The 27,530-nt window shown below is 42.3% G+C and overlaps 1 protein-coding gene across 2 annotated transcripts; it reads right to left on the bottom strand.

The window, feature by feature from the left end:
* Window positions 1-83: 83 nt before the first annotated feature.
* Window positions 84-27,530, bottom strand: PSMD11 (proteasome 26S subunit, non-ATPase 11). Of its 2 annotated transcripts, XM_025851233.2 has the most exons (14): window positions 27,374-27,530; window positions 24,953-25,054; window positions 19,307-19,431; window positions 13,938-14,009; window positions 13,509-13,566; window positions 11,080-11,274; window positions 6,580-6,724; window positions 5,695-5,755; window positions 3,668-3,730; window positions 1,704-1,829; window positions 1,197-1,232; window positions 889-940; window positions 472-614; window positions 84-354 (listed from the first exon to the last, which is right to left on the bottom strand). In XM_025851233.2, the coding sequence occupies exons 1-13, from the start codon at window positions 27,462-27,464 to the stop codon at window positions 472-474; spliced, it is 1,269 nt and encodes a 422-aa protein (XP_025707018.1). In that variant the 5' UTR covers window positions 27,465-27,530; the 3' UTR covers window positions 84-354. The 2 variants fall into 2 exon arrangements, with proteins under 2 accessions (XP_025707018.1, XP_025707019.1); XM_025851234.2 differs by lacking the exon at window positions 3,668-3,730.

Raw genomic sequence — 27,530 nt, 5'->3', positions numbered from 1 at the left:
AGGAGAGGCGACGCCCAGCAGGTGGATCAGGAGCCCCAGTGGGTGGCGGGGCTCTCCCCGGAGGCAGAGAGCACAGCTTTAGGTAGTGTAAGCCTTTTTCCTTTTATTTAGAATAACCTTTTTTTTTTCTTTTTCTTTTTTTTTAAGCAATTTCCCCACTCCCAAGTTGGGCCAGTAAAGATTACATGAAAACTGGCACACCTATTGGCTGGAATACAGATGCACCAAATGAGGATTTAAAAACTTTCCGAGCGAAAAGTAGAACAAAAAGAAAAAAGAATCTCCTAGCATTTTCCCCAAAGGTTTCACTCTCCCGCCACACACACTCTCCAAAGGACCGCTACAGATCCAACTCTGCAAGAGAAGACAGAGCAGTGTCATTCAGGGAAGCTTCGAGGCCACCCAGAGGCTTTCAGTCTAGAAGGCAGAAGACGGCGCTGCCCGGGCCCGGGGCCTGGAGCCAGCACTCACCTATGTCAGCTTCTTGGCTTTATTGTAGAGAGAATCCACTACTTTACTCATGTTCTGAATTGTTTCCAGAGCAGCTTCGTAAGTTTTATCTACTGGGGGTTCATCGAAAATAATCAAGACACCCTCCCCCTGGTCCAAGATCCCTGCAGGAAACACAAGGGCAACCCAGGTAAAAGAAGGGATTAGACACAAAGGCACTTGAGAAGCAGCCCACTCCCTAGCTGCCTCCCTTTCTCCAGAAAGGAGGAGAACCAGAAATCATCTCTGTGTTCCATTTGGGCATGTTTATTATGCACTCTCATCACAGGGATAAGAGGAGCGACGACCGTAGGGAGCTACCAGGTGAAACAAATGGAACATCTCCTTTCAAGATAAACAAGAACGTGATGCGTCAACCGCTTCACCACTGTTACTCACCATGAAATTTCTTGTCAAGAATCATCTGTGACAATTTCCTTTCCACGTCGGCCTAAAATCAAAGCACATGATTAAAGGGACCGGTATCCACTAGTCAAAGATCACACTGACAAGAAAGTTCTGTATAAAAGGGCAAATGGATTATAAACCAAACAGCAACAATGTAACTCAAGCTCTGAGCTCACGGTCCCCATTCGACACTATGAAGTTTGAGGACTTTCCAACAAGGCCCATTGAGTGGAAATGCTACCCGCCTCCACATGGCCCTTTCCCCGCCCTGCTCCCAAGACAAGCTCAGGACTCCTTACCTTGGAGAGTTTGATGAGGCTAGATATGTGTTCAATCTACAAGAAAAGGCAGAGAGACAGCGACACTGAGAGTCCTACTTCCGCCTCTAATCTGGGGACAGGGTGGGGCTGGGATTGCCGAGTCGGCTGAAACCCAGCCGAGCATCTCCCTGGGGCAGACTCTCTTTGGTCAGGCTCAGGCCTCTCGTGCTCTGTCCGTCTGCCTGCCTCTCATCACCAGACCATACACACCCCTGTCCCACACCCCGGAACACAGACGTCCACCACATGCACGGTGACTACAGAAGCAAGGGGCGGACTGCACTCGGGACAAGCAGGGGCAATCTCACCAGCCTCCACACCACAGCTCATCCTCAACTCTTGTTCTGTGTCAAGAAAAGCCCAAGCCTCTTGCCCACCAGACACAGTCTTGGAAGCAAGTTCCTATTCTGGATAGGTGTGGGAAGGGAGGGGATTAGAGAGGATGCCTACCTAGAGAAGAACTAGAATCCCCAGGAGGGTCCTTACCTGAACTCGGGAAAAAGGCTCAATGACTCGGATCAGGTTCTGTTCCAGTAAGTTATCATATAACTTGGCCAAGTGTGTACTGATGATTGGGTCATCCCGGAGCTCTGCCCGATAATCTGTCAGGGCCTGCCAAGAAAGACGGTCACAGAGATTGGCAGAGAGAAGCATGTGAAGCCACGCCACCACCCCTGGCTTCCTAAGTAGTCTGCTGGACCTTATAAACACATGGGTGACTCAAGTTCTAGAGGATATGAGATTAAAGAGTTATGACAGAAGGCAGAAGAAACATCAGGAACTAAAAGATGGAGCCCTTTCTAGGCACCATCTTTCTGTTGGAAAGTCTCACGTTGACAGCCCAAACCATGTAAGCCCCAAGAACAGCTCAGCTTGAAAGCCAAATCCACCACACAAGCAGTTGTCCCCAGGTATCCCACAGAGCAAAGAGGGTCTCCAGGAAAAATAAGGGGGAAAAAAAAAGAATTCTCAGGTTAAATAATGGGTAATACTTGGGGTGCCTGGGTGACTCAGTCAGTTAAGGGTCTGACTCTTGATTTTGGCTCAGGTCATGATCTCAGGGTCGTGAGATCGAGCCCCATGTCGGGCCGGGCATGGAGCCTACTCTCTCTCCCTCTGCCCTTCCCCCTCCGTGTGTGCAAGCTTGCTCGCTCTCTCTTATAAAGTAAGAAATAAAAAATAATGGGAAATGCTGAATCCCACAACTGGCTCTGGAGTTTTACAAGCACATGAACATACAGTTGGGCAGTTAACAGAAAGCAAAACACCTAATTTTATTTAGCCCTCATGTTTCCCAGGCCCTTACCCCAAGGAACCCCTAATAATAGAGGTGTCCCATCAAACATCCCAAACTTTAGGATAAAATTATCTAGTCTTTTTTGTGTATTCATGTATATAATTTATTTTGAGAAATGGTCTCAATATCGACCCTGTCAGCTGTGCTATAAGGTGTTAAGAGAAGCAAGCAAATCATGCCAAGTAAAGAAGTGAAATTGGCAAGAAAGCTCAACAAAGATGATGATTCTTGGGGACAGCCAGAGCCAAATGGTCTAGCCTCCGTCCACACTAAGTTTTTCTTCCTAGATCTACGTTTATTTTTATTAAATTGGTCATTAAACTCGGACAGAGAGGAGAGGCTCAGAAGAGAATATACAAGTCTCACTCTACTGCTCAGGCATGTTTTCCTCCCTTTTCCAACCTCTGCTAACAATGAGTGAAAGTCACAGGAGGCAAAGCAAGCCTCGAAGGTCAACCTCAGGAAGTGTCTTTTGGTCCGTTTGCACACATCAAGACTTCTCTTTTGCCCCCAGAGAAGCAGAGTTGGCATTTCTGGAGCCGAGGAACAAGTGGCAGGGCTGGCGTCGATCCCTGACATGTGAGCCAGGGGGCTTCCAGCACCCTCATTGAGCCCCCGCTCCCTCAACCATAAAATGCAGAGAAGGGGTATGCTGTGAAAAATCAAGGTGAAAAAGATGAAAGAACAATTTTTTTTAAGACTTTATTTATTTATTTGAGAGAGCAGAGCAAGAGAGAGAGAGCATGAGCAGGGGGAGGGACAGAGGGAGAGGGGGAGAGAGAGAAGCAGACTCCCCAACGTGGGGTTTGTTCCCAGGACCCTGAGATCATGTTAGACGCTTAACTGACTGAGCCACCCAGGGGCCCCGGATGAAAGAGCTTTTTGAAACTAAAAGGTACTATATATAAATGAGGTATTACAACTCAACAAGTTTCATTGTACAAAAGTGCTTAACTATTTCCAGACTTTGATACTGTACTGTAATTAAGACGTAACCATTGGGGAAAACTGGGTGAATGGTACACGGGATCACTGTGTACTATCTTCGAAAATGCTTGTGAAACTGTAATCATTCACAAATAAAAAGGTTTTTTTAAGTATGTAAATGCCCCTCTCCTCCACCCATTCCCTACCAACCCAACACCATGCTTACCTTTTCAAAATCTGCCAGTGATCTGTTCTTGCTAGCCTGAGCCACACATTTTAATGCTTCTGTCTAAGAGTTAAGAGAAAAACAGTGACAACGATCTACTCTGCACACTCACATCCCACCCAATAAATGTCCTAAGCAGTATGCTATGTCCACACAACTTCTGGCTGCAAGGAAGATCCCGCCCCATCACTGATCTTCTTCAGAGGCCGGGGAAGAAGAGCTAGAACACCACCACTGTGTCCCAACCAATCTCCCTTTGAAACCTGAAATGACTTAAAAATACTAGGAGATAGGAAGTTAAAAAGAAGGGAAAAAAAAAAAAAAAGGCCCTTATACAACATTCTCCAAAGATAACAAGCTAAAAGAAAAAACGACAAGAGAACTATGATCTTTCCCCCTCCTCCAAGACTCCTTATTCCCAAAGCCCACAGACTCTTTCTTGCCCTTAGCCTCAGGTCGTACCTGTGCTTAATCGAGTCTTACTCCGCTACGTGTGGTACAGAGCCTGAGCCAGGGTCTACTTTCATCAGGGTTAGCCACCAAAATTCTACATATTACACTCAACGTTAAAATGCCACAGAGAGGGACGCCTGGGTGGCTCAGTCATTTAAGCAACTGCCTTCAGCTCAGGTCATGATCCCACGATCCTGGGATCAAGTCCCACATCAAGCTCCTTGCTCAGTGGGGAGCCCTGCTTCTCCCTCTGCCTGCCACTCCCCCGCTTGTGTTCTCTCTCTCGCTCTCTGACAAATAAATAAATAAAATCTTAAAAAAAAAAAAATGCCACAGAGGGAGGAAGGTACAATCAGTTGTTGAGGTCACCTTCTAACCTGGTTATAAAAGGCACCTCACCAAGCTACCAAGTCCCCACTCAGCCAGAAATCTACAATCTTTCTGGGAGTCTGTCCTGACATCTGCTTGAAAACGGTCATCAAGGTACAAAGGACCAGAAGGAGCTCCTCTGGTACCAGCCTATGCACCTACATAAGGATGGTGTGTGTAATATGGCAGACTTTGAAATGGTGCAAAACTAATCATTACTATAGTCTGTCTCGGCCTTTGTCCCATAGATAGAACAAATGTCATAATGAGAAAAGCCTGGAACTAAGAGCCAGATAACCCAAGTTTAAAGTCTGGCTCCACCATTTAATAGTTATCTGACCTTGTCCCTTGTCCCGGACACTTGACCTCTCTTAGCCTGTTTTCCTCAACTCTAATTCTAGATAAAGCAGTGAGTCCTTCACTATAGTAATAACAACTATTACTGTGGTCAAAACTAGGAGCCCAAAACTAGAGCCACTTGTAAAAAAGAAAGAAACCATCTGTTGTGACCATCCCTCCAAAGATATGAGATTGCTAATGTGTCTATTGTTTGGAGACAACTGCATTTGGAATCTAGAAAGATTACTTTTACTTTACTACTGATAATCAAAGTACAAAGAAGGGATAGTCCAGGCATCTGAGACCACCTTTACACAGGTCATACCCATACCTACTCAGGCACAAAAGGGGCTACCGACTATCAAAGGCCTCTTGCACCACACTCAAAACTCAGGACATGAGTGGAAAGGTACTGAGAAGCACTTGGGTGAGCCTTCAAAACGCAGTTCCTGCCCTAAGCACTTCAACCTCCCTATAAAGCACATGTGCACCAGACCTTACCAAGCTCCAGACTCCTGGAGAATCCAACACTTCATGTTCTGCACACGTTAAGTTTGCAAGTCAGGCTCATGATAGATAAATTTTTGGTCAAAGCTAAATGCAGCCTAACTCGTGCAAATGCTACACTTCAGTTCTGTAACTCCCTATGTCCATTAAAGCACCAAACACTGACCTTCCAGGCGAAGGATTTAACAGTATAGAAAATACACGGAATGGGCTTAAGGGGTGGCAGGAGTGGCAGGGGCGCCACGCAGAGAATACAGAATGGAGACATGAAGAGCACCGGTCTCACGGGGCATCATGACTGACAACGTACTGGCTTCAGAGTGAGCAGAGATGACAATTACAGTCAAGGTATTCCCTACCTGTCTCCCCGCATACCGAAGTGCAAGCTTCCCGCTCACCAAAGCCTGGACATCTTCTGGGCTAGAAAAAAAAAAAAAAAAAAAGACATACTTGGTCCCCACTCCAAGACATTATGCTTCTAAGTATGGGTTTAAGCAAATTTCTTTTTCTCAAAATTCCACTGAGAAGCCTGCCCGCAGTGGTAAGAATCCCCACCCCTAAACTCATTATGTCCCTCACCTCACAGAAGCCGGGCTATCTCTACCCTAGGCCCGAGCCCAGCATTGAGGAGTAGAAAAACTCCAGCATTAAAAAGAAAGCCACAATCAATGTACCAAAAGTAACAGACCCAACAGGCAGGATGATAAATCTAAGTCAAATCCCCAGACAACAGGTCTTGTTAAAACATAAGCCCTGTGTAGTGCAAAGACCCAAAGAGTCCTAGTCCATACCATATTTATTCCCAAAAGAATGTGGATAATTCTGCAGAACTCCTTATAAAAAGATCTGTCCCACTTGCCATTGTTCCCCTTCTCAAACCTCTCCCTAAAGTCGTCCTTAACACCCCCACTCTGGTTGGCCCAGTTGGCCACTGCTGGACTGTAAGCTATTTCCAGGCCCTCTGTCTGGTGCTCAGCAACTCCCTGGTCAGAGTAACTGCAGGATGATGAGAACACTCCAAGAGTCTGGAAAGGAGATTTCTCTAATCTGTCTCCCCGATTCTCAAAGACTAGCAAGCAAAAACGCTCTGGAACACCTTCGATCCTCCCACTTTATGTCAACAAGCCCCAGAGGCGCAGCTGCTGCTTCTAACCAGGCCCACTCCCTGTGCAAGCTATGTCTGCATGGCAGAAACTGAGGTGAAGAACTTGAGTTCTCATATCCCCAAGTTAATGTGCACCTACGTGTTGAGCATGATTTTGCACAGCAACATGTACTTCAGAGATGTGATGGCCTTTGGGCTATCGATGGAGTCATAACCCTCAAATGCCTCATAGAAATAGGAATACGCAGTCTTCCAATCCTTCTCTTCTGCTGCATGGATAATACCTGGACATGAGAAGAAAGAAGTACAAACCATATAAAATAACAGAACCATCAAAGATCAGAGCTGGAAAGAGCCTCCAAAATCTATCCCAACCCCATCTACTAGGTGATGACGTCAGGAAAGGATAAAGGATCTGCCCCAAAGTCACTGCCAGCTAGTGGTAAAGCTGGGATGAGAACCCAGGTCTTCAGTCTCCCTGTTCAATGTCATCTTGACAATATAAATCCCAAAGGAGTTAGAGTCCCTACTTAAAGGGGATCCTAAAAACTACGTACTAACATCTTTCCCCATGCTTCTCATCACCACTGCGGTTCTGCTATCTGTTAAAGCCCCTAGAAAAGGCCACACTTACCCTTCAGGACATCACCCTCATAGGTCAGGAACCAAACATCCCTGGACTGCCTGCATAACCTGTTTTAATAACATTTCTTTAAGATAGCTTTTTTTTTTTAAATTTTTTTTTTTTTTTTTAGAGAGAAAAAAAAGGAGAGAGAGCACGGGGGGGGGGGGGAGGGTCAGAAAGAGAAGCAGACTCCCCACTGAGCAGGGCGCCCAAAGCAGGACTCGATCCCGGGACTCCAGGATCATGACCTGAGCCGAAAGGCAGTCACTTAACCAACTGAGCCACCCAGGTGCCCCTAAGATAGCTTTTCTAAGCTTGACGTTTTTGTATGTAAGCAGCTCTCATAAGAGAAAAAAAATCTAACTTCTTATACTCTCGCTTCAGATAGTTGTCATTTACAGATGTGCTTTTGCCTAGATGCAATCAATATATAGATTTCATATAATGCCAGATCCATGAAATTAATTTAACTGTATATGGTTAAGCAGTATTTACTCAGGCTGAGATACCAGAGTTTATCTAAACAAGTCTCTACTGTTTAGAAGCTGGGTTGATCCCAATGAAGCTAACTCTGATTGAACTTGCTATTACTGCCCACCTATGCTATCACTTGGGATAACACAAAATTTAGTTCTTTCTAGCTTGGGAGGCATCAAAGTCCTCGTAGTGTGTATCAGTTCTAACTGTGCTTCAGCCCTTTATGAAGTTAAAGACCTCAGCCTCACTTGTTTACCACAGTGCTTCCCAACATTTTTCACATCGAGGTACACAGAGAAAGTACTCAGCACCCTGAAGTAAAAGGATGGAAGTGCTTACACATGACCCAAGGGAACAGTGTTTCAGCACATTTTTAACCCACCTAGCATCACATAGCTGTGTGCCTCCACACCATCTGGGAACCTCTGACTTAATACCATTTACTGAGTGAAATGTGTCACACCCTAGTACTTTTTACTCTACCCAAGAAGCCTCTCATTTTGAGGCTAAAGGAATCAGACCGTTGTTCTCTACTGCTCTTATCTATAAGGAGCTGGAGAAACTCCACCCTTCTCTTGAGCTCCCTCAAGAATATCCAACAAACTATTAATACTGCTAAACTAGAGGAGATAAATCTCCATTCCCCATACCTCCTGGTCCAAAGCTAGAAGAGAACAGACCAGACCCACAATAAGACTGGTTTAAAAAAAAAAAAAAAAAAGTAAAATAAGGCCCAAGAACTGATATACTGCTTTCCCAAATACATTAATAAATAGGGCCCACATTAGGACTCCAAGCATCAAGGCTAGTATATGAGGTTTATTATTTAAAAAAAAACAAAAACAAAAAACTAAACTGTCACTCATTCAACACAAATATTAACGAATGTCTACGATCTGCCAGCCACTGATACAGTTACTACAGTGGAAATAAGTATGAATAAAAGGCCCTCATGAAGCTCATAGTCTCATAGTGGGAAAGATGGCCACCAAAACAGAAAAAAGATTAGTACCACAATATGTACAAAAAAATACAGCTTTGAAAGGGGAAGTCCAAAAGAAAAGAAGGCACTAGAGAGGGTTTATAGAGGAGACGTGAACTGGATCTGGAAGGATACATGAGACTTTGCCAAGGGAACAGATGAGAAGGGGAATTTCCAAGCAAAGAAGACAAAATACACAAAGGCACAACAGCAAGAACACACAAAACCATTTGGTGACTGATGAAAAGGAAAAGATGCCTTCCTTTTGCATACCATGTTAAAGTAAAATGTAGCCTGGGGATAATGGGAAACCACTGGAGAATTTGAAACAAAGGACCTACATGATCTGATCTGTGTTTGAGAAAAATGACTTTGGGGTCAGTTAAAAAAAAGTGGATTGGAAAAAGGGATCAGGACAGTCAGACCAGCAGAAGACTGCTCCAGTGGCCTGGGCCTTCATCAGAGCAATGACTGCAGAGATGGAAAAGAAAGGGTAGGTTTGGGGACAGACTCCACCTGATCTAGCAACTGACTGGGTATGAGGGGTGAGGAGAAAAAGGAGTCAAAATTACTCCAAAGACAATAGCTTGAGCAATACTAAATCAATAATGATACCATTAACTTGAACAGGAAAAAGAAGGTTGAGGGAGGAGTTAGATAATTTTGCTTTTTGACATATTGAGGCTGAGACACTTATGAGGCATTTAGGTATGTATGTCCATTATGCAGCTGGAAATCTGAATCTAGAATTCGGGAGAGAGGGAAGCTACTGAAGATCTGGATGAGGAGACCACTAGTGGCATGCAGCAGCTGAAGCCATGGGTGAGTATCGCACTTTAGACAGGAAACAGAGAACAGAAATGGAAAAAAAACTGAAGAAACAACACTGAGGAACACCCCACTTAAAAGTAAGAAGGGGGCGCCTGGGTGGCTCAGTTGGTTAGGCGACTGCCTTCGGCGCAGGTCATGATCCCGGAGTCCCGGGATCGAGTCCCACATCGGGCTCCCTGTTCAGTGGGGAGTCTACTCCCTCTGACCCTCCCCCCTCTCATGTGCTCTCTCTCATGCTCTCTCTCTCAAATAAATAAATAAATAAAATGTTAAAAAGAAAAAAAGACTTTAAAAAAAGTAAGAAGGAAGAGGAAACAGCAAAGTGTGACCAAGGACAATTAGTCAAGGGAGGAGAATGAGGAAGACAGTGATGTCAAAGAAGCCTGGAGTGTTCAATAGGGTCAGCTTCCCCCTAAAAGTCAGAGGTTATAAGGGGGTTATTGACTTCTTTCAAGGAGTCAAAAGAGACCCCAAAGTAAGGATACTCTTTCAACTTTTTCAGAAACTTGGCAAAAGAAGACAGCAATTTAGAAAGGAGAAAGGGCTGTGCTTTTTGCAGCTGGGGCAGTTCAAAGACGAAGAAAAAGATACAAGTGGAGAAGAAAGACTGGAGACTTAGAATGGAACAGAAAGACAGGTGAAAGAATCATTCTTAATATGGAGTGAACTGGACTGTGATACAAACTCTGGAGAGGAAAGAGGGGAGGGTTCATGTAAACATGGCCTCTATTTCCTCTGCAAAATAATTCATCTCTTGTCCCTGAGGGACCGGCATAATGAAAGAGGAGCAGCTTAAAGAAAGTGCCAATATTGGTCCAAGCGAGGTACTGCGGTAAGAGCTTCACATTCACCATCTCACTGAATCCTCACCACAATCCTATGAGGAGGTATGATTATTATCACCACTTTACAGATGAACTAAAGATATATTAAGTAATTTGCCCAAGTCACACGAACCAAAATTTGACAGAATCAAACTGACAGAACCAAAATTTCAACCTAGGAAAGGTGGTCTGTAGAGCTCCTCCTCTTAATCTCTGAATGACTAAATAAGCCATTTGCTACTCACAATACCTGATAAACTGGTAGTGCAGGCATTCTTTCTCTTACACAAATATGGAAAAGAGATTGCAGAGAGGTAACACCAGGACTTACACTAGTTTTCTGCCTCCAATTCCAGTGTTCCTTCCATAATGATGATAAACTATGACTAATAAAAGCTGCTGACCACAAGAAAAAGCATTCCACTGCCAATCCATGACCTCTGAGCCCCAATATTCACACACTCCATCAGAAAGGTATCCACTATACTCAACTGAAATGCAGGGCAGTGGAGGAGGCCTTCCTTAGCCCTGATCTGAGGCCCTTTGGAAAAGTCTTAACATGCTTTACCAAGGTCTCCAAGTGACAAGAGACTTGAGTTAGTCTAACCCTGGAGAGAAATAGCACCCCCTAAATGAGTGACTCAAATGGAGGTTAAGGAGCTTTTTAAACCTATCAGGGTATTGGCTCTAACAAACAGGTTGCCCGGCCAGCCACAGATAAGCATGTTCTTAATATATTTTAGACAGTTAACAAGTTAATAGGAGGGAAGGTACCCTTCTAATTGGGTTTCTCTGAGAAGTTTGAGCGGAATTAGCCAATTACATTCTCTATCCCCCCATCCCCCACTGTGAAATAAGAAGAGCTTTAAGAAAACATTCCATGAGTAGCTAGGGTGTTACCTGACTGCATATCCAAGGTGGCCTGCAATTTAGGGGGGCAGTAGATAGCATTTGCTGTAGTTCGAGCAGAGGTTAAGGCAGCTCGGGCTTTCGGCAGGTTGCTCAGGGCATGGTATGTTTTGCTTTCTAAAAGCTGTACTTCCACCAAAAGGGCTTTGTCATCCATCTTTTTCAACTCCCGCAGCAGCTGAGAACCTAGAGCAGGAAAAAATATATACCCCTTTGTTAGCCATAATCATAATACCTTAATACTATAACATCTCACTCCCACCCTCACAAGAACACTTAGGATAAAGAAACCTGCCTGAACTCAAAGAGAAGTGGTCTATTTGCAAGAATTAAATTTTTTTTACTAACATGCTATCTTCCCAAAGGGAAACACAGATCTCTTTCAAGTTTTTGGCACACTAATGAAAACACTGGAACCAAAAGTCCTATAAGCTTCCTTCGAAGATTTGAATACAATGAGAAGTTCCACCCAGAACACACTGAAACTAGTTATTCAGTTCAGATAGCCACTAGATTGCATTCTCTTCCTGTCTAGGAATCCAACGACTAAGAAATGGCAGGCACTAAGTAGGTAGGGGAAGGAAAGAGTTCTGGACATGCCAATGCTCTCCAAATACACCTTCTTCCCATCTCAGATGAGGAAATCATATCCAAACAAACTTGCATCATATATAAAAATTAACTCAAAATAAGTCAAAGACCTGAACGTAAGAGCTAAATCCATGAAACACAGTAGTAAATCTTTGTGATCTGGAATTAGGCAATGATTTCTTAGGTATGATACCAAAAGCATAAGCAACAAAAAAATAAATAAATGGGACTTATGGGCGCCTGGGTGGCTCAGTCGGTTAAGCATCCAACTCTGGATTTCGGCTCAGGTCATATCAGGGTTGTGAGATCGAGATGCGTCGGGCTCCACGCTGGGCATGAAGCCTGCTTAGGATTCTCTCTCTCCCTTCTCCACCCCCCTCCGCCTCCCCACTCACACGCATGCACACACTCTCTTTCAAAAATAAGATTAAATTAAAAATAAATAAATGGATTTTAAATTAAAATGTGCCTCAAAGGACACTACTCAAGGAAGTGAAAAGGCAATTCATAAAATGGAGAAAAAAATTGCAGATCGTGTATCTGGTAAGGGACTTTTATCCAGAATAAACAATAAAAACACAAACAACCCAATTAAAAAATAAGCAAAGGACTGAATAAACATTTCTCCAAAGACATACAAATGGCCAATAAGTACATAAAAAGATGCTCAACATCACTAGTCACTAGGGAAATGCAAATCAAAAGCACAATGAGATACCACTTTCACCCCCACAAAGATGGCTACAATGTGGCATAACCACACAATGGATATTCGGCAATAAAAAAAAAAAAATGAGGTAGTGATACGTGCTCCAACATGGATAACATGAACACATGCTAAGCGAAAGATGCCAATCACAAAGACCACATATTATATGACTGTTTATATGAAATGTCCAGAACAGACACACCCACAGAGGCAGAAAGTAGATTCGTGGCCGCCTGGCGGGAGGGGTGGCGGGGATGATAACTAATGGGTACATGGTACAAGGTTTCTTCCCAGGGTGACAAAATGTTCTGCAATCAGATTGTGGTGATGACTGTACAACTATGAATATACTAAAAACCACTGGATCATACACTTTTAAAAGGGTGAATTTTATGGTCTATGAATTACATCTGAATAAAACTGTTATTTTTGGGGGGCGCCTGGCTGGCCCAGTCAGAAGAACATGCGACTCTTGATTTTGGGGTCATGAATTTGAGCCTCACATTGGGTGTACAGATTACTTAAATAAATAAAACTTAAAAAAAAAACAAAACATCTTTTTAATGCTACTTTTCGTTTGAACCAAATGAAATGCCATTTTGCAGGATAAAAACTGAATATTGGCAATTTTTTCACCTTAAGATCATGAGAAGCCATGTTCTTTGATCTGGGGAAAACAGTCCAAATCTACCAATTACAAAAAAAAAAAAAAAAAAAAAAAAAGCAGCAGGCAAAGACTTCAGGGTGTTCAAAGGCCACACAGGGGAAAGGCTTTAGTCAGCTCACTCTAGTCACGATATACATTTGCACCAATTAATTTCTTGAGTTTTAAAATAGATTTTAAGTGTAATTATAAACAAGTATAATAACATAATAGGAAAACACTTGCCGTTTGACCCTTTGGTTTCCTAAATTTGACAGATTAACTCTGGTAAGTTACTTAGAACTTCCAAATGGCATTTCTCCATGACAGATTCAGTTAATGCAAAGCCACTTTAAATCCTTCTTAGAAGTAGGCAGAACGTAAATTATTAATATGTAACTAATGAGAGTGGCCAGGTTCAGAATACATTTAGTTAGCCAGCTAGGTCGCCTTATTACTTTCTATCAGCTTACTTACCCAAATGCAATGCTTCCTGGTACCTCTTGGTATCAAAGTACAAAGACACCAGTCTTGCCTAGGAAAGAGAAAAGGCATTGACTGATAGAAAGAAAGAAAAAAGCCAAAGAAAGAAATCAAAGATTGACAGTCACAGAACTGTTACTGTTGAATATACAAGTTCTGGAGAGAGCATCAAATCTAGCCTAAGCAACGATGTAACCCAGGGTACTATCTGCTACTATGGCCGGTGACTGTTAAGCTCACTGTCCTGCTGCTTAGTTCTCTGAGCCACACAGCAGGTATTCTCATGAGTGGGATCGCTATCAATAATCTTTGGGTGCCTGGCTAGTACAAAATTACTGAAAATACTTTTGATCAGAATGGTATTACTTACATTCACAGCCTAATGCCTAGAGACCTGAAAGCAGCACTAATATAGGCACATACCTCCAAGGCTTGGCGTAAGAAAGTTCGTTTCTCTGATTTGGCCCATTCGATGCACTCTAAACACAACTCGACCTGCAACAAAGAGACAGGACATGCAATATTATGTCCTCACATTCTTCCCACAAACCTTGCTTTGGAGAATAGCTTTAATTCCCTCCTTACATATTACCCATCTTGCTCTACTTAATGTCTCAGGGGACATACCTTGATCAGTATCTCACTGTGTAATGGTTATATCATAATGGAGAATCAACTTGACTTTTTACACACAAAGTATCTTTGTGCTTAGATTGTGTTCTTTTGAAAAAGAGCTTCCTGGGGCACCTGGGGGTCTGCCTTCAGCTCAGGTCATGATCCCAGGGTCCTGGGATCGAGTCCCACATCAGGCTCCCTGCTCAGCGGGAAGCCTGCTTCTCCCTCTCCCACTCCCCCTGCCTGTGTTCCCTCTCTCGCTGTCTCTCTCTGCCAAATAAACAAAATCTTAAAAAAAAAGAAAAAGAGATTCTTCTTCAAGATTCCTCGTATACCTTCCCAGGAGGGACCCAGAACTTCCAACATATATATAGCCTGGAATACAGATTTCTACAATGGCTGAGAAATCTTTTAAAGCAGAAATTTCTCCCTGAATAGTTACAAATAGTAATGGCAATGTGTTAATATGAACCCACTGGTAATAAAGGGGAGAAATTCTCAGCCTAAGCACAAATGCCTTGTTCCTAACAGTTGTTCGTAAGACTCAAAAGGCCCAGCTGGCTCTTCCCTTTCCAATACTAACAAGTGCAACTAACCAATTCATCATCACAATATAATACACTCAGCATGTATTAAAGGGAGTAAAAAGAAATTACAATTAGCCTAACACTTAAAAGGACTTTAAGGCTTTATTTAAAAGTGCTTTGGGGCCACCTGGCTGGCTCAGTTGGTAGAACATGTGACTCTTGAACTCAGGGTCATAGTTAGAGCCCCACGTTGGGTACAGAGCCTACTTAAAAAAAAAAAAGGAATGAATAAAAAAATAATAAAGGTGCTGTGAACCCCCAATTCTACCTGCCACCCAAGCAGTTAAGATAATGTGCAAAATAACTGATTTAAAGCAGTGTTCTATGCTAGATGGTCTACATGCCATCAGGTACCTGTGACATACTAGCTTTGAGAAAGCACATATTAAGTACTGCAGATCTTGTATCACTTCTGTTACTGCAAGTTTTGTATTAAGATTCCTAATCAGAGCATAAAATAAGAAACTGAACTTTTGGGGCACCTGGGTGGCTCAGTAGGTTAAGAGTCTGCCTTTGGCTCAGGTCATGATCCCAGGGTGCTGGGATCGAGCCCCGCACTGGGCTCCCCACTCCGCGGGAAGCCTGCTTCTCCCTCTCCCACTCCCCCTGCTTGTGTTCCCTCTCTCACTATGTCCCTCTCTCTGTCAAATAAATAAATAAAATCTTAAAAAAAAAAAAAAAAAGAAAGAAACAACTTTCTGGAGAACTGACTGCTAATAAAACAGATCTTCATGTACATCCGAAATGCTCTTAAGAGGTGTTACAAGGAAAGAAAAGGAACAGCACATAATTCAAACTGACAGATCTGCCTTTAGATCCTAAGTTCAAGCTCAGTAAATAAACAGATGACATTACATGGTATTTGGAGGATTCACCAGTAAGACTCAAGGGAACCTTTATAACTCACTGAAGCCCCCTGGTGGCTACTTAATCTCCAGCACCAAATTCAACCAACTGCCTAAAAATTTTCCAAAAACTAAATTAAAAGCAAGCCAACCACAATTTCAGAGTTTTGAGTTATGTTCTGAAAAGCCAAATTCAAAGTAAGATCTCTGTTCATGACGTGAATGGAACTAAAAATACTTTGCTGAATGTGTTTAACAATGAAAATACAAGAGTCCTTAGTCCTATATGTCTTGGGGGGGGGGGCTAAGAAATGCTTACCGTCCCAGTTTTACCCAGGGAGCTTTTTTAAGAATACAAAAATGGATGCCGAGGCTCCTGACTCAGTAGTCTGGAATAGAGCCTGGACACTCAGATGTAGATCTCTAGTTAAGAACTGAATTCTACTCCATCATCTCGACTGTCCCCATTTCCCTGACAGTCCAGATGTGAAGTGACTCACTCAAGGTCACATACCAGCTGCTGGGATCAGAACTTGACCCTATCTCCAGTGCTCTAGTTCAGGTCAGTACTGACATTTCTCCTAGAGCAGGGATTTTTTAACAAACTGAACTAACTGTTATCCATTACAGGGTACATGATTTGCACTATCTAGGGCTGTAACTGGTAAAGCCGGCACCTCAATTCTAAGGAAAAATTTTAAAGGCCATTGGCCTTGCTACACAACTATTTTGTTTGAGGCTTTGTGCTTTGTTAATGCGGATAATGACTAATAAAGGGGATAAGAATATAGGAGGAGCCCCTGCTTCTGGAGAAAGCCCTTATTTGAGTACAAAAGCCTGATGTGACAGAAATCAGACATTTAAGTTTGTTTTGTTTTTTAAAGATTTTTTTTAATTTATTTGACAGAGAGAGAGAGACACAGCGAGAGAGGGAACACAAGCAGGGGCAGAGGGAGAGGGAGAAGCAGGCTCCCCATGGAGCAGGGGGCCCGACGCAGGGCTCGATCCCAGGACCCTGGGATCATGACCTGAGCCCAAGGCACACACTTCATCGACTGAGCCACCCAGGTGCCCCAGACATTTAAGTTTTAAATCAATACACTTAACGATTTTTTTAAATGCCTTTATTAACTAAATCCTTATGGGAAAATAGTAACTACTATTCCAAGTCTGAAATTCTCTAGCACAAACTCCTTTTTGCCATGGAAATAACTGTTTCAATAACAGGATTCGATGTAAGGTTTCTCAAAATGTGCTATTGTGGCTTCAGGTGGATAGACTATACCAAAAATGGCTTCCCCTGGGCAACTACCTAGAGATCCCAGAAAGGTAAGGTTAATTTTGAAATTTCAGTTCCCTATTTGGCAAGGGTCTGGTTCAGTCCCCTCCTCACCCCAATTCTCTACCCCCCTCCCACCCTTGCCAACCACCCCATCCTCACTCTCCCTTACCTGCACCTACATCCTCACTCTCTAGGCGCTAATCCTTAGTGCTGCAGTTCACTCAATCCTAACCTGATTTCCTACCACCTTTTTGGAATACAGCAAGCTAGAAACTGTTCTGTAAATCTGACTTATGGTTAGTTCACAAACAGAAAAAGGCAAGGAAAATCCCCTCCTCCATCCTCTTGGGTACCAAACTCCGCAACACAAAACTCCTAAGTCTCTCAACAATGTTCACAAACTTCTTCTTTTGCCTCAGGCCACAATACTACGATAGTGACCTACAACTTGCTCCCCTATCCTTTTCCATCCCTCAAAGAATTTTAAAAGAACCTAGAATGTTCCAAGATGAATACATAGCTCCAATTTCTCCAAGTCAGAGACCCTGAGTCACCTAGAGAAATGTAGTAATAACATTTATGCTTGTATCTCAATTCAATAAATTTATGTCTTAATTCAAAAAAGTATCTCCTAAGCATTGACCACGGGGAAGGCATTATCCATACATTCCTCCAACAAATGTGAGTTCTGTAGCTCCTCTGGGCCAAACTACTCTAAGTGCCAAGGATACAGCACTGGACAGGACAAAGTAACTATCCTCATGGAACTTCTATTCTAAGGAGGAAACAGATGTTAAAAAGCAAAATAAATATGAAGAAATGTAAAGCAGATGGGATATTTTAGACAGGAGGGCCTAACCAGACACTGAGCCACATGATAAAGGCCAGTAAATACCACTAGCCAATTACAGGAGAGCACTGAATTATGATTTAATGGACCTCCAAAAAGGAGTAGGAGAACTGCTCGTTACAAAAATGCAGTTCCATCCACTGAGTTAACTCTATGCTATGGGAAGGGAAAAACTCCGGAGACTTCGGTGTGCAAAGGAGCAGCTTTGATAATTAATTCTTTCCGCCTAGAAAGTTCCAAGTAACATGTGTCAGTCTGTTTCAAACTAACATTTTTGGTCAGTCCATTATAAGGCACCCCATTTCAAAGAAAAGATGGTGCTGCTTTTTCATGAGAACAAAGTACAATTAAAAAAAAAAAAGTTAGGGTTATATAAGACTAACACCCCATTAAAATCACCTCTTCTTTTAAATTAGTCATAAAAATAATTCTAATGCTTTGGTTCAAAAGACAGCCATCTAAATATTAACTATTTTTGATCTACCATCATGAAACATAGTTCTGCCACAAATTTGAAAAGTTCTCTACAAATGAATTATCTACAAATGAAGTGAGTTTATGGTGTTTAAACTAGGCCTCAAAGAATGATTAAGGCAAGAAAGCAGATTTTTACAAAAGACCTGATTTCAAAGTGGGAAGCATGTCCTAGATTTCTGAAATTTCTCATTATTTACTCAGAATGCTGTGCCCTTTCATACCTTTTACTTACACCCACAGAGGCTAGAGCAAACAATCAGACATATAACCAGCCAGCTTCCTACCCCTGTCCTTATATTACCTGACATTTTATATATTTATTGATTGCCTGCCTTCCTCATTAAAATATAATCCCCATGAGAACAGTGACTGTGTTTTTACAAATGTATCCCCAGTATATGTAACAGTGGTTAGCATACAGTGGGCACTCAGTGAATACTAAGCAATGTATCTGTAGGAAATACAACTATATTCTTCCTACAAACAGATTCAAGCAACCACAATCTATCCTGCTTGAATCTGCTGCTTTTTACAGAAAAAGTTTTAACTTTGGTAGTGTCTCCTCCTGAACTGTAGAAAATACAGCTATCTTCGAAAGTTCAGAAGAGGCTCACTGATTCCAAAGAGGCACGCTTAGCATGGTTCAGGGTCTGGTCTGAACTTGTAGAGGACATGTACAGGTACACCAGAGTCACTTCTGCACAGATGAGACACAAACAGATGGATGCTCACCCCTCCATAAAGGCATATACGCAGTACAAAACACGCCAAGAAGGGATGCCACAAGACTTATTTAGTGCTCACAAGGAGCTCTGTGACACAGAATGAAAGGTACCACAGACACAGAAAATATTACAAAGGTGTGGCAATACAATACCTCAAAGACAAGAATCAGTTTGTGACCCTGATGTAATGAGGATTCCAGGGACCACTGACAATCTCCACTTACAAAGCAAAGCATGGAACAGACCCAAAGTATCAAATGCCCTGTAACAAAGAGAAACTGACATGATAAGTCCTGAGCTGTCCTCCCAGCTGTCCCTTCCACATTAGTACCACAGTGCAGGCAGGCATTGCTTTCACTGAAACAGACTTTTTGTCCATATTGTCCACCTTCTGCCATTAAAGTAGCTTACCTCCTGCCCTGTAGCTGCTTCCATATCAAGAAACAGATCGAGAAGAGATCGGACCAGACGAGCTGCTTTAGCCTTGCTGATGGAATTCAAGAAGGGTCGCACATACTTCAGGAGTCCTCCAAGCTCTGTGCAGAAGGCAATTCAGAAAAGAAAAAGTAAACATCAATATTAGAGACAAAATACCCATTAAAATAATGACCCAAGATCATAAAATCCATCCTTATGTCACTGCAATCAGTCTACTATATGATACATAGTAGGAATTTAAAGCATTCTTAGCAGGTAACAGAGTAGCAAAAATGAGTGAACAACATATACCAAATTTGTATTCTAGTCCACACTCAGCTACTGGATTACTATGAGGGCCCTGGGAAAACCTCGCGTCTCTCAGCCTCATTTACCCATCTTAATGACAGATAAACAGCCAAGTGCTTACAGTCTCAGAGCGCAGTTTTCTAGAACATGAAATACGCTGTGCCTCTGACACCTGAGGTAAAATCACTTCCTCACAACTGGCAAATCTGATGAGGTTATGGGAGGGGTGTTTTGTTGCTGAATTTCCAAGTCTATCATAGCAGCTCCCCCTTAAAACAGATGAAGATGTTCAATTCCAGGTTCCCTTCTCCCCTCCCAAAGTTCTCTCCAGTTTAGGCTTTTAGCAATATCACTTCCCCGGCACTGACTAAACTTTTCACAGAAAACTTAGGGTGTTTTCCCCTTAAACATATACTTAAAATTCATTTATCTGTAAAGGCTAAGTCTTAAACTATGACCAAAAAAGGTGTCCACCACAGAAGTTTTTCTCCCCTTGTATAGGAAAAGAAGGTGGCCCAGTCATTTTAAGGGAGCATCTTTAGAAACAAGAGTAGAAATTAGAGAATATTTCAACTCGATAACTATGGAAGTACTTTTGGAATGTAGGTTACAATTACTTTAGTGCCACCGCCTCTTTAATATTCTCCAATTGTGGACTCACCCTCCTGAGGATTCTAATTCAGGGCAAGCAAACCTCACCCTCCTGAGAATGCTAATTCAGGGTCCTGAAATCCTCAACTGCCTGAATAGTCACAGGATGCATGGGACTGTGTCAGGTACGAAAAGAACTTTATACAGTGGAAAAGTTCATTTTTTCCTTCACTCCCCAGTACTGACCTTTGATTCCACTAAGATCTTCCCCATTCTGTCACTCCATTCACCCCTGCATAGACTAGACATGTGTGTGCTTTCACGCCTCACTCCTGCTGCATTCCCATGTAGAATTTCTCCCTCATCTTCTTGATCTATGTAAACCTCAGATATCCTTTTAGGTCCAGCTAAAGTCCTATTATGTCCTCCAAGCCAACTCCAGCCTGCACTGATTTTTGCCTCTCAAATTCTTTTTACATTTGTACAAATTTTAATTATATAATCATAGCTTTTTAAAAGTAGTTTAGTATAATGTCCCTTCTCCCACAGTATTTCCTACTATGCTAGAACAATTCTGAACAATCTCTAATGACAGAAATGTTCAGAAAGCTGACTATTTGAATGTTAGTCAAACTGGATTGTTCTTTTCTAGACCCAAGTCTTTCCCTCCTTCCACATGGCTTCAAATTTCTGAAGATAACTACCATTTATATCTCCCTAACTTTCCCTTTCTCCAAGCTAAACATCTTTAGCTATTTTAACTGTTCCTCCAATGTCCTGGTTTCTAGATTCCTTGTCATTGAATAAACTCTATTTTGCAAACATACCACTTGTAGTACCCAAAACTGAAAACAATTCTCCAGGTAGGGTCTGACCAGTAGAGTCAGTCTCTTGATCTGGCCCCAGAGGTAACACAAGACAGTCTACTTCCTTTTTCTTAATAGCACTTTTGTTTAGACTGGTCCATTAAGGTCTTTTTTGACAGACAGGTAATTCCTCATCTTCCTGTTTTGATAAATATTTTTAAGTATATAACTTTGTACTTACCACACTGAATTTAATCTTGCTGGCTTTGGCAATAACTCTGAATCTTAATTCTGTCCTCTACTGTACTGAGTCATCTACAAAAAATAAGCAGGTCTTCTGAAAAGGCTTTAGCCATAATGCCAGATGCTGACCAGAAGAATCCCTATGACATGATGCTAGAGACTTCCCGCTAGTTGACAAATGATCTTCATACCCTGTACCTCTCATTAATATTATGGCAAATGTTCAAAGGCCTTGCTTACATCAGATATGTAGTCTGTATCATTCCTCTAACCCAGAGGTTGGTAAACTTTTTCTGTGAAAGGCCAGATAGTAAATATTTTCAGCTTTTTGGGCAATATGGTCTCATTGGCAGAATTACTCAACTCAGCCACTGCAGTACAAAAGCAATCATAGACAATATGTGAACAAATGGGTGTGGCTGGGATCCAACAAAACTTTATTTACAAAAACAGCTGGCAAGCCACTATCTGTGGAGCCCTGCACATCTACTGGTCTGGTAAGTCTAACCAAAGAGAATGAAGGTGAGTTTGAAATAATCTTTTCTTAATAAATCCACGGTCTTAAGTGATTAAAACCTACTTATCAAATAATCTGTCCCAATATTAGTGATTACCAGTTTAAAGTGTCTAGAAATTATTCTTTTTGTTATCTTCATGCAAAATGAAACAATATTTGCCCATCCTGTTTCCTTAATACTTCTCCATCCTCCATGACTTTTCTCAGAATAATAGTTGCTCTATAAATATATCTGCTAGAACTATGCTTCTGATATTAAAAGACAGAAAGTGTCAGAGCCTAGAGACTTGAACTTATTTAAGGAGCCTATCTGCTGTCTCTTCTCTCACCTACCTTGGCTTTAATACGTTCTTCTGATGCTTTTTTTTCTTTTTGAAAATTATTTTCCTTCCTGGAAAAGGCTGAAGTGAAACATGAACTAAGCAGCCTGCCTTTTGCTCTAGCACCTGCTAGCATTACAGTATTTGCTCCAAGCACTGATAGTGTTATTCTTCTTACCCCAACAGAAAAACAAATGACCTCTTAGTTGCCAAAGACTCAGTTCACTTTTCATTTCAGTCTATTGTTGCTATTCATTCTCAGTTATAGTCTGTTTCTTTCATTCTCATACATAACAAATTAATTTTTTAAATCCCAAAGAATCATACTACTTCCTATTGAGATTATTTACAATAAAGGACCCAAACTTCCTTTTTAGAAGGTCACAGAGCTCAAAATAATCCTTTCAGAATCTCAAGCTATGAAATCTGCAGATCCTGAGCCTAGCCATCATGTCTGATGATGCTCAGCACCACTTTCAACCACTATTATGCATCAAACCTTGCCTTATTCACTAATTCCCAAATGACTGCTACAGGTCAGAGACCTTAAATTTTTTGTTTTGTTTTTTTTTTGTTTTTTTTTTAAAGATTTTATTTATTTATTTGAGAGAGAGAATGAGAGAGAGAGAGCATGAGGGGGGGAGGGTCAGAGGGAGAAGCAGACTCCCTGCTGAGCAGGGAGCCGGATGCGGGACTCGATCCCGGGACTCCAGGATCATGACCTGAGCCGAAGGCAGTCGCTTAACCAACTGAGCCACCCAGGCGCCCCGACCTTAAATTTTTTGAATGGAGTACTTAGCACGGTGCTAACTGTATATTAAGTGAATAAAACAAAATTAAAGATTAATGGACTAGACCTATTTTCTGTTCTCAGGGAACCAAAAATCAAAGGAAACAACATAAACCTATCAATTACGAAGAGCAAAGTTAGGCACATGAATGGAGGCCCCCAGACCTCCTCAGAGTTTCTACTGTATATACCCATACTCAGCAAACTCTTTCTTAGAAACAGTGACAAATGACCTGGAAAAGTTTCTGAAAGTCCTTATGATTCACCTGTTAAATCGCAATAGGTTTAGCTAATCACTTCGCAACTTCTCAGGTACCGAATCACAAAAAGGGGAGGGGCAAGGAATAAGAAGAGAACAAAGCATAAAATACGAATTTCAAGCAAAACAGTTAACATTTTTGCGTAAATTTTTGAAGCGCTGACTATACTACATGCTATTTGTAATTGTCCATGCTACTGGAGGAAAACAGATATTTGGAAATTTCAACAACAGAAAAATCTTAAATCACTTTATCTTTCTAGTTCTTTCAGGAAAATTACCTTCTTAATTATATTTTGTATGGACTGATTACAAAACTATTATGCAACCCCAAGCTCACATTAACTGACAGGCAAAAGGAATCAATAAATATGTTAAATAGGAGGGAAGTCAGTCTAAAATGAAAAAAACAGGGATGCATGGCTGGCTCAGTCAGAAAAGCATGTGACTCTTGATCTGGGGGTTGAGTTCGAGCCCCACGTTGTGTGTAGAGATTACTAAAAAAATAAATAAATAAACTTAAAAAAAATAAATAAAGTGAAAAATCCCAGCACTAACCACTGATAACCTGTAAGTGATTAACTATGGAAAGCATGAACCATTACACCATAAGGCCTCAAGCTCTGAAGTGGGACTAATTGGTTCAAATCCTGGCTCTTCCACGTACTAGATGAGTGAGTGACCTTGGATAAGTTATTTAACTCTTCTGTGCTCAGGTGTAAAATGGACAATAGTATCTACCTTATTGAGTTGTTTTGAGGATGCAATAATCATTTCTGTGCTAAAAAAAAAAGAGTAACTGGTTGATAGTATTTAAAAACTGTCTTACTATAGATATTTTTAAATGATATTTTAAGTAAAATACAAAAGCCATATAAACACATCCTCCCAACTGCATACACCTTTACTCAACTTTTTATTGACTGAGCCTAATAATCAATGTTAGTCATCCTTAAGTTGCAAAAGATCTTAGTTCTCAAGTTCAAGAAGTTTTGCTAACTTACACCTCTTGGATAACAATATTATTTTGGGTAAAGTAATTCATGAAGTCCCTTATCAGAGCTTAATCCATTCTAAATTAGATAAGATCTAAATTCACTTTAAAGTTGACAAAAATCATCCATTTTAAGCTTAAGAAACCTTGTCTCTAAATACTATTACCACTTTACTGGTCAAAGGCCCTTCCTGGTCTCTTATTCCAGTGACTCTTATTCCCAGGACACACCTGTCATCAGAGTATCTCAAGCCTAGAAACTCAATGGTTCAATTACAACTAGAATGTTTGGGCAATAACATGCACAAAGTCCCAGGTAACAATGGAAAAATCTCAGGAAGGCTCTTTCGATTTAATGTCTCACTCACCCTCTATTAGGAAAAAAAGACAGCTACTCACTGACTTGGGTGCAAAATCCCTAGTCACTTTCAAGTCAGGGGCCTAAGCTGCTGTCCATCTTAAATGTATCAGAGCTGAAATCACTAAAGACATCTGCTACTGGTGCTGCTGCCCCTATGTAAGGGAACACAGTGAAAATTCAAACCAGAAACAAATCACAGATCACTATATCCCACCAGGAACAGGATTTTCCCACACCTGCAGAACAAAACTGTTCCACGAAAGAACTGAATTTAAAGGTCCACCTAGCTTCCTGCTAAAAAACTGAAGCTCAACAAGTTGACGATAAAATGGAATTATACCACCAATAAACTGTGTGGATGCATTCCTATGTTCCTGTACTCCAAGAGAAACTTGAAACTACCACCAGCATTTCAGGTAAAAGAGAAAGCAACCCATTTGCAGCACTTACCTGCAGCTTGTCCAGTCTTCGCCAAGAGAGACCCCAGTTCCAGGATACTCTGCTCTTTGACCTGCACTGCCTCCTCATCATTCTCCTGAATGTCACGCTTCACTGGGAGAGGAAAATGCAAACCTTCTTAAAATTCTGACAAAAAATGAAGACTGAGGGAAATTTCACCCTCACAAGACCAATTACAAACTCAGTTACCAAAAGACAAATTCTAGAGAGCTTTAAAAAAAACAATTCTTAAAAAAGTGAAATCATCATGTAAGATATGTCCCATGTAAATCATAAAAATAGATCCCTCTCTGATTTTAAATGTGCCTTTTCATTCTATGAATCAGAATTCCCCTTACCCACATACAATGAGATTTCTGTTGCAGTCACTTGGTTAAAGCAAAAATCCAAACAAGTGCTTCATACTTGTGGTGCTAAGCCCCACGTTAGGCACTTTGTTACTGAAAATATTAAACATGCCTATACGTTTACCTGCCACAAACTAAAATCAAAAGACCATTATTTACTGATGACTAAAAAAAGTCAAGAGTCTTTCAATAAACTTTAAGTCTGTGTAAAGCCTCACTAATGGGCGTGCTAGGGATAAGCAGTTCTACAAAGCCATTCAGGAAAACAACCCAATCAAAGCTCCAGTGTGATCCTTAGGAGGGACTGCAGCTTTATAATGGATTCAGGACCTGTTAAAATAACTTTGTGCTATCTGTCCCACTTTCAACTGTTAAAAACTATTTTACCACTCAAACACTGAATAACCTCTCTGAGTTTGTGGTGATAATTTTAGTGATCATCACTAGTTATCACTTCTCTTACAAAGCATCATGACTTGACAAAAACCAAGATTAGATACTCCATGATGGAGTCTGGAAAAAGTAAGACTGTACCCATCATGACTCAAGCTTGAAGAGGGAAGGTTTCAGGGAACTCTCTCCTAGTAGAGTGGACAATCACAAAATACTCCAACTATAATGCTTACCATAATTTCGCTTTTTATAAAAGACAAAATATTAGGCACTTAGCACAAAAAAAATAAAATAAAATCCATGCTTCTCACATTAGTGTGTACTCACAGAATAAAAATATATATGTGACTGAGATGACGCTGGTCCTATAACTGTAACTGACTTAATTCAAGATCAGAACTTCAAAATTAAAACCTTTCATTTACCAAAATCATCCATCCACAGATGCATCTTAACCCCCACCTCCTCTCCTTCTCCAGTACCCCCAAAGATAAAGACATCAAGATCTTGCCGTTGTTTTTTCTCCATGCAAGTCAGGGATACCAAAATTCAACGGACTAGAAGTCAACGCAAAAGCCAACATCCTGGAGGTCCCACATACACGTGCATTCTTAGGCTACTTGTTGATCCAATTTGAATCTTCTCAAGCTACGTTAAAAAGATCACATTACTACACGTGCAGTGGAGAGCTATCCCATGCCCTAACTGAACCCTTTACGACTTGAACATTAAAAGCCGCCTCTGTCATCACAAACTTATTTCTATTCACACCTGAATCCCGGTAGAAACTTCTCAGAAGCGACTGGCTGGAGCTCCCGTTTCAGTTTTCCTGTTGTGTACAAGGTGTAAGGCAATCTACTACAAATTGACTTTCATTTTCTCTGGCAATCTGCGGCGGGCCAGTTCCCTGAACTCCGCGGTTGACAACTACCTCCCCGAACTCACTTCCCACCTCTACAGGGGAGACGAGGACGATTAGTCACTCCCTCTAGCCGGGCGGTCCCATCTCGCTCTTACACCCTACAAGGGGGCAAAGGAACGTCTCGGCACCTCTTCAAACCAAATGCCAATCTGCGGTGTGTGTCCCCTCGGTATTTCCCACATTCAGAAAAAGATCTCCCTTTAGTGGAGCCTTCCGCTGTGAGGCTGGAGAGAGGCAGCAGCTCCCAGCGTCCCGAGGAAGAAAACTCCAAGAGAAAAGCGAGCGCTCGCGCTGCCACCCGGAGCGGGCTGTGCTGATAACAACGGCGGGAAACGCTGTCTATAGCGAGTTTCTCCAAGGCCCTTCAACTCGAGGCTCTCAGTCCTGTTCGCGACAAGCCCGCCGGCCGGCAGTGCTCCCGGTCCCGGGCCAGCCCGCACGGGCCAGAGCCGGGGCAAGGCTGGGGAGTGGTGGGGGCCCCGGCTCGGCCCACCCTCTCACTCCACGCTGAGCCCACCGTGAGTCAGCAGCCGGCCAGTGGACGCCGGGGCTGCCTCGAAGCTTCCCACCCGGGTGGGACCCAGGGAGCTCCAGGGAGACGCGAGCGGCCTGTGCCCCCGGCCCGGCCCCCCTCACACACAGTGAGTCAGCAGCACCAGAGCCGGCTAGCCCGGCCCCGCTCTGCCACCGCCGGCCCACAGAGGCCGAGCTGAGCCGGCAGCGTCAGAGAGGGGGCGCGGCGACCTTTACCGATGGAGTGGAGAATGTCGATGGAGGCCTCCCGGTCGGTGCTGAGCAGAGACTGGGCTCTCTGGAACTCCACCACCGCCGCTGCCGCCATCTTACCGCTTTCACACCGTCCCCGGCCGCGGCCGCCGACGCCGGAAACACACTCCCGGAAAGCCCG

The sequence above is a fragment of the Callorhinus ursinus genome, unplaced genomic scaffold (assembly GCF_003265705.2).
Source record: "Callorhinus ursinus isolate GAN/ISIS: 27379988/994484 unplaced genomic scaffold, GSC_fseal_2.0 scaffold34, whole genome shotgun sequence".
NCBI lineage: Eukaryota > Metazoa > Chordata > Mammalia > Carnivora > Otariidae > Callorhinus > Callorhinus ursinus.
The sequence above is the reverse complement of the archived record's forward strand: the minus strand, read 5'-3'. Positions and strand labels throughout refer to the sequence as shown.